The sequence below is a fragment of the Stegostoma tigrinum genome, chromosome 43 (assembly GCF_030684315.1).
Source record: "Stegostoma tigrinum isolate sSteTig4 chromosome 43, sSteTig4.hap1, whole genome shotgun sequence".
In the NCBI taxonomy this organism is placed as follows: Eukaryota; Metazoa; Chordata; class Chondrichthyes; order Orectolobiformes; family Stegostomatidae; genus Stegostoma; species Stegostoma tigrinum.
In genome coordinates, this window is record NC_081396.1 from 10836939 (window position 1) to 10844570 (window position 7632).

The following is a 7632-nucleotide window of genomic DNA, read 5'->3' on the forward strand; positions in this document are numbered from 1 at the left end:
CAGAAATGGCTAGCACGAGGGGTCATAGTTTTAAGCTGTTTGGAGGAAAGTATAGAGGGGATGTCAGAGGCAGGTTCTTTACGCAGAGAGTTGTGGGAGCATGGAATGCGTTGCCAGCAGCAGTTGTGGAAGCAAGGTCATTGGGGTCATTTAAGAGACTGCTGGACATGTATATGGTCACAGAAATTTGAGGGTGCATACATGAGGATCAATGGTCGGCACAACATTGTGGGCTGAAGGGCCTGTTCTGTGCTGTACTGTTCTATGTTCTATGTTCTATGTTCTATGTTCTATTATTGCCTGTCGAGATCGGACAAGCAAGCTGTACAACACAGAGTGCATGCGGTAGAGAGCAAGATTGAGCACACAGTCTGTTGTACACTACTCATGCCAATTCAGTGCTGAAGAGAGGGTGCACAAAAAAAGACATTTATTTTCGCCAATAATGATGGTCCTCCATCTTGTCCTTAAATTCTAGAAAGATTTTGTTTTCTCCTTCGTGAAAGGAATGCTGAGAGGAAATGTAACACAGTTGTTAAAAATGTAGTTAGTGAGGGATGGAGTTGGTCATTGCAAGGAAGTGTTCCGATTGACAATGATTTTGAGCATCTAAGGGCATGGAATAAAATGATTGGCAGCAGAAACAATGGGGAAGAATCTAGCCCTGAGCAGCTAGTTGTGTTCTGTAACACATTGCCTCTGGTTTTGTTCAAGCTTGACTGAAAGTGGATAAAATGACCAACAATTGAGAGGAATATGCAGGTCAAATTGAGGCTAGGGCATGAGATAAAGGGGGATGCTTTGTTTGACAGCCCATACGATCGTTCAAAGAGCAAATATTAGATTCAAATACCTGTGGCTTATTTTGTGAACTGACGGCTTTTCCTACATGAACACCATGAACCAAGAGGACAGATGCATTCAAGATTACAGCTGTACAACACAAACATACTCCATTCTTGTTACAAATGGAATTACTACATGGTTGAGCAAGCTGAGGACAATCACAGAAGGAATATGGGGATGCAGAGATGAAACCGATCTTGTTTGGAGACACTTAGCCCGTGCAGCATATCTAAGTTTCTGTCAATGATTTGTCATTTGTGAGTAAATACTTGTCATGCCTAGTTGTTGGATGGATTCCAATTCAATGTTAAATATGTTACACCATTAGGCATACAGATTACAGCTGTCGTAATCTGTTTGTGCAATGATTATGCAGCACAGGTGAATAGTATTGCATCACCCAGATCCCTGTGGTCCTGACAGTTATAAAGTTCATGCTCAGAATATCTCTCCTCAGAATTTAGACTGGTGATTTTGTTACGAACAGAAGGGACAATCCATTTGTTTCAGAGAATGCTTCCACCAATTGAATGGATCAGGAATATATACTATGTGATTCTTGCATTAATTGGTGTTCCTGGTAAGTGTTACAACAAATGGAATTGTGGAAAACTACACATAGAATTGTTTCTGCTTTTACTTTGTGAATCCTAAAGATAAATGAGACAGAACGTTCAATGTCATACAGAGGAACATTCCACAGTAAGATGAAGTTCCATCTTGTTTCCTGAATTATCTCTCTGTTTCTTTTCAGCATTCTGAACTGTCTTTTGCTCACAAGCATCTGTTTTTGTTTTCAACATATTCAGGGATTGTTTTGATCTTTGGAATCAGAACTGAAAGCAGCAATCGCTTTGAGAGAATGTTTTACTTGCATTTTGGTTTAATGTGGAATCTTACACATCACTGGAATTAGTGGCCATCCATTATTATAACCATCTGCCACTCTAGAGCTGCACTATTGTTGGGTGACTGTGTATTACATAACATATAACAGCAGAGGTTATGAATTTTCTGGAACACTTCTCATTGTGCATTTGTGTTCAGTTTGTTACAGCATTTGAAACCTCATGCAATTACCATTATTTGCAATAGTTTTTTTTCAGATACTGATGAACCCAATTTCTCAAACTCAGTTTTCAGAATCGATACACCATAGAGTGCTTTGCTTTAATAAATAATCTGCTTCAAAATTACAAAAAAAACTATTGTGAAGCCGATCATTGTTTTGTTTGTTTTTCGTATTTAAGGACCAGAAAGTGACCATTTGAAAGATCTGGGCATTTACTGTCGGCCTGCTTTGCACAAACCATGCTCTGTTTCCGTTCCACAATGGTTGTCAGCATACCCTTACATTTCTGGCTCCCTAATCCAAAAACTTTATTTTCTCTTCAGTCCTTTCATTTTCACTACTCCACGTGGAACCAATATCCATGTTCTCATATTTCTCTGAAGCATTCATGATGTTTTTCAGTTGGATTTATTGTTGACTCAATCACTTTGACAAAAATGATTAACAGACAAGATCATAGTTGGAAATAACTTTTCCATCTTTGTTGTCCTTCTTTCTTAATAAATGTCCTGAATGACCTGAAAGTGGGTTCAGTTTCCATGCCTCAGAAACTGTGTGCATTTTTTTCGGTAGTGCTGGATTTCCTTTGGTCCTGCACTAACATGTTTAACAATCAAATTAGTGTCTTAGTTATTAAATTGCTTGCACTCATAGAACTTAGTTGGGTATTGCTGAAAATAGGCAGATTGTAGATAGGTTGAACTTGTGATTCAAACTCTTAATACCAGTGTTCACAACTCCCATACATTTATGCAAAAGTTCTAATCGATTGAGCTCAGAATGTGAGATGGTTTGTCTGTGATTGCTAATCACTTCCTCAATCTGTTCCTTTGGTAGTTAATTTAATAGCAATTGTAATCCTGTCCATGGGAAAGTGCGGGCTCTCCAAGTGTACGACTTACTACCTGGTGGCTATGGCAACAGCAGATCTCCTGACGGTTTTAACTGAAGTGGTCCTCCGGCGAATAAATAATTATTTTTTCTCCTTAAATTTCCTGAAACTCACCTCTGTCTGTCGTCCTCTCTATGTCTTTGTCAGATCATCTGTAGACTGTTCCGTCTGGTTCACTGTTGCTTTCACCTTTGATCGATTTGTTGCCATTTGTTGCCAAAAGTTGAAATCTAAATATTGCACCAAGAAAACTGCAGTTGTTGTTCTTGGAACAACTGCGGTTCTGCTCTGTTTGAAAAACATCCCAACCTACTTTAGATACAAAAACAGATGGATAATTAACAACGTAGAATGGCGCTGTTCGAATAGAAGAAGCTATTTTACTGACCCGAGGTGGATTGGATTTAGAATGTTTGAAAAGGCTTTGTCGCCATTGTTACCATTTGCTTTGATTATTTTTCTGAATGCGCTGACAGTCAAACACATATTAGTCGGCAGTCGAGTTCGTAAATTACTGAAGAGTCAGAGTAAAGGAGAGAATCACAGTGACCCCGAGATGGAGAGTAGACGGAAGTCTATGATTTTACTCTTCACTGTATCTATCAGCTTTATCCTGCTATGGTTTGTGTATATCTTATATTTTTTTAATATTGATGATCTCTTCGAGGATCCCAATGATATATTTGACAACCTATCTTATATGCTGCGGAACTTAAGCTGCTGTACAAACACATTTATTTATATGGCAGTTCAATCCAGGTTCAGAGAGCAGTTGAAAAGTGCAGCCAAATCTCCAGTCATAGCAGTTGTTAGCTGCATCAATAGTCAGAAGTTCTGAGAGCTACATGACGACAATTAGATATAATGTTACCATAGATTGTTAAGGAATCGAAGACAGAAGCCTGGCGCTATTCAAACCACTGAGAATATTTCTGTGCGAGTAGAAACTGCTTAAGAGCATATGACATAATTTGTCCTTCGATGTCGTATAACCCATGATGCAGCGGGGTTAGTATGGAATTTCAGTCGACTGGAGAATTTTAGGTAGTGATCAACAGCTGTAGAAATATAAAGAGAACTACTACTGCGCAAGATGGTAACGACAGTTGTTAAAAAGATAGCATGATTAACACAATGCCCAGTTTTATATCACTCATTGAAAATAGTTCCTAGCAGTGATATGCACAGAAATACAGCAAAATTTCAAAAAGAATCTTTTGAAACCTGGGAGCGACGAAGTTGATCAGAAACTTCTCTGAAAACAAGGAGGTCAGGTTGAAGCTAATACCTCTCCTCCATTTCCTGTGTTTCGAATTAAATGTTCCTCACTCTCAAGAGAAAGTCATAAGACTGTGCCCTCACAGAATCAAAGGGCAACCGAGGTTGAAACTTTCTTATAGCAATATGTCATTGTTTTGTCACCTCAATAAATGTATTCTATGTTTTAAAAATATGGAACTGTCCTCCTTCATTGACAACACACTAAATTGCCTTTCATAAATTTTCCATATCCCATCGCGCCCTGTCAACTCAGCAGTGAGCACCACGATATGATCGGTATTTGTCTTCTGGTTGGGGGTGGGTGACATTTGGGAGGGAGAGGATTCGATTCCTGGAGATGGCCATCCTCAGGACATAGCGTCATAGCAGCACACCACCTTCACCTCTCATTATGCATTTTATTTCTTGATGATCCTGACTGATCATAGATTGTCCATGTATGGCCCTGAGGTACAATTCCGACAGACGCTCGTGCAATCAGCGCGACTGTTTTCTGTTGGGGATTGTCGCCACCCTCCTTCTCTCTCAATTCATCCACTTCTCAGCACTCACCATTTCTTATTATTGCACAAGACTGGATGGGTGCTCAAACTGTCCTACTATGAACCCCACAAAAAGGAGAATTGGGCTGAGTCATTGAGATCTGTGACGTAGTTGACATCTGCTCCCAGGAAACTCTCGCCCCGTGTGCTCCCGACTCACATCGGACCCCTGTCTATCTACAACTCAGTTGGAACGACTTCGCTTTCAATTTCCACCATGACATTAACTCTCACTGTCTCTGCTGCCTTGCCTGCATTATTCAACTACCTCTCAGTCCTTATAGTATTGGGCTTTAAAGTTATATCGCTAAACCACACCGTTAAGGTTTAATTGGAAATGAGAATGAGCAATTGAATCAAAATGAAAAATTAATGGCCTCATGCAAATCCAGTTCTCGCTGCTCGAATTGCACGGACCTTGTTTGTCTGTGGGAACGATTCTTTTGTGCAGGTCACACGCAGTCAATTGGAGATGTTTCCACCTTTTTTTTGATCTGAGCAATGGAATCCTTGCAAAAGTGCGAAGACTGCTTTGAAATTCTGGCACAACGTGCGACAAGCATAGTACTAACGACAGGGACTCTGTCCACCTTGGTGGACCGGACACCATCGGGCTGCGGTTTGCAAGACTAGTTCTGTGGAAATCAGCGATTCAGTTCCAAATGCCGCTGTCACAAAGTTCCCTAACTTTCAGCGACGTAGTGTGAGACTCAGTTGTTTAGCTATAACCCAATAGTTCATTTTAGCCATTAAGCTGTGAAAGACATATATTATAACCCAAAAACTATTGATTCATATGTGTAGTAAGTAATTTACCTCAATATATGAGACATATCGTCAATTTTTCGCCTTCCCGCCATCATTTCGATGAGACGTGAAAGGACACATTCCTTACTTTTACTTCATCAATGCATTTGGCACTGCAAGAGGTTTCTGAGCAAAATATTTTAGAAGAAGAAGGATACTTTTGTTGAGGAAACATTCTGTGACGGATCATGGTGCTTTCATGATGGGCTTGTTGTCTGAGTGAACCATTTGGCTGTGTTCAGGCCCCACAGTTTTGGGAGGACTCGGTCCAGATGATTGACAGGTCTGCTAAAATCCTGCAGAGGCAAAATGGTGTAAGCGATCGTGAGGAACATTGTGGTGGGTTATGCATCCAGGTCCATTCAAAGAAATTCATTTCTCTAACATTCAGCGGTTGCATACAGCCCCTCTGCCAGTCTTCAAACCAAATGTTGTTTTTACTCAAACAGTGGATATAACCAAGCTTCCCATTGCCATCGATTAATCATGACATTGACACGTCAGGGCGAGGTATGAGAGGGATACTGTTTTCTGTAAATAGAGTAGAGGCAATATTAGACTGGCTTAAATTCCATGGACAGTGACACCATATAAAATAAGATGTCTCAAGCCAGAAAATTAATGAAAAAAGCTAATAAACTCTCTCGTACATAGGTCAGACCATTAGCTGAAACAGTTGTAGCAAACTTTTTTTGCCAAACAAGCTTTGCAAGTTTGATGATCGATCCATCTGGGGCATGTATTACACTCAAACAAATCTTAATGCCGAATCTAATGTATTGTAATTTGCTGGAGTTATGTCCATGGCATGAATTCATCACTGCGGTGATGACAAGACACCAGTTCTCATCGAAACAATTGTTTCATTACACCTGTATAGATGTAATGCTTAAGCCTGATTTGTTCAGAACAATTTGCAATGCCAATGTATGTAATACTACCTTTTATCGACTAAATAGTTCTGGATGTGAGTTTGCTCGCTGAGCTGGGAGGTTAGTTTTCAGACGTTTCGTCACCATTCTAGGTAACATCATCAGTGAGCCTCCGACGAAGCGCTGGTGTTATGTCCCGCTTTCTATTTATCTATTTAGCGGGACATAACACCAGCGCTTCGTCGGAGGCTCACTGATGATGTTACCTAGAATGGTGACGAAACGTCTGAAAACTAACCTCCCAGCTCAGCGAGCAAACTCACATCCAGAACCTCAACCTGAGCTACAAATCTTCTCAAAACTCGCTACCGACTAAATAGTACCCAGCATGAAATGTGACGCCAGTTTATCACCCTACTCCATCTGTTCGTGAACAAGCTGTGGACGCCATGTTCTAAAACAAATAGTTGAATGACAACAATAAGATCCATCAAGAAAATAAGCAAGAGCAATGGTCATAGGACAGAGCAGGGGTGTTTGCTTTTGAAGATATTTTCCATTCAATGACCCAATCGTCCACGGAATTGACCCTAACCACAAGTGTTTGACCACCTCTTGCATTATGCATCTGAATAATAAGGGAGAGGAAACGCCCATTCACTTATGTAGGGGTATACCTTCTGTCATCTCTAATGCAATCAAACATAGCCATGACAAATTCAGTCAGGCAGTTTTCCCAGTCTAAACAGACAGTTTTACCTTCAGAGACGCGAAAGGGTCCCGGCCTGAAATGTCAGCTTTCCTGTTCCTCTCATGCTGCCTGGCCTGCTGCGTTCCTGAGCTGTACGATTTTTTTATCTTTTATTCCAGCATTTGCAGTTCTTCTGAGAAGTGTTTTTGCATCAAGCCTGTTCTTTGATTACTTTCCCACTCACCTTCAATTGCACATTATCAATTAACACTTCACCATTAGTCCTTCATGATTTGGCTGAAGATCTGATTTTTAAACCCAACTCGAGACTCTATCTTTTGACATGTTCAGCATTCTTTTTGTTTACAAGCAACTGCGTATTATTCAATAGTTGCAGGTTGGTGACATTTGGGAGACAGGTTCCGGGGCATTACAAAGGCAGGTTACAAACAAGCAACGAACAACCAACAATCATACGTTGGTTGGAAGCCATTAAAAGTGAGAGTACAGCTGAAGTTGCATTTGTTCCAGCCTCCTGACGGTGTGGTGACTGTTGTGATGCTTGTGTTTCATCCTGCATTGAAGAGCAGAAGTTTCGCCACTACCTGGGCATTTCTGCATGGGATGGG

General features: G+C 40.6%; 1 protein-coding gene across 1 annotated transcript; it reads left to right on the plus strand.

Moving 5' to 3' along the window:
• The first annotated feature begins 1321 nt into the window (after positions 1 to 1321).
• Positions 1322 to 3648, plus strand: LOC125449051 (probable G-protein coupled receptor 139). The gene is made up of 2 exons (XM_048524647.2): positions 1322 to 1426; positions 2756 to 3648. The coding sequence occupies exons 1-2, from the start codon at positions 1360 to 1362 to the stop codon at positions 3646 to 3648; spliced, it is 960 nt and encodes a 319-aa protein (XP_048380604.1). The 5' UTR covers positions 1322 to 1359.
• Positions 3649 to 7632: the final 3984 nt, after the last annotated feature.

Coding starts and splice junctions, on each gene's coding strand:
- LOC125449051 (XM_048524647.2), top strand. CDS start 1,360: ATGCTTCCACCAATTGAATGGATCAGGAATATATACTATGTGATTCTT. Junction 1,427..2,755: donor TGCATTAATTGGTGTTCCTG/GTAAGTGTTACA, acceptor TTCCTTTGGTAG/TTAATTTAATAGCAATTGTA.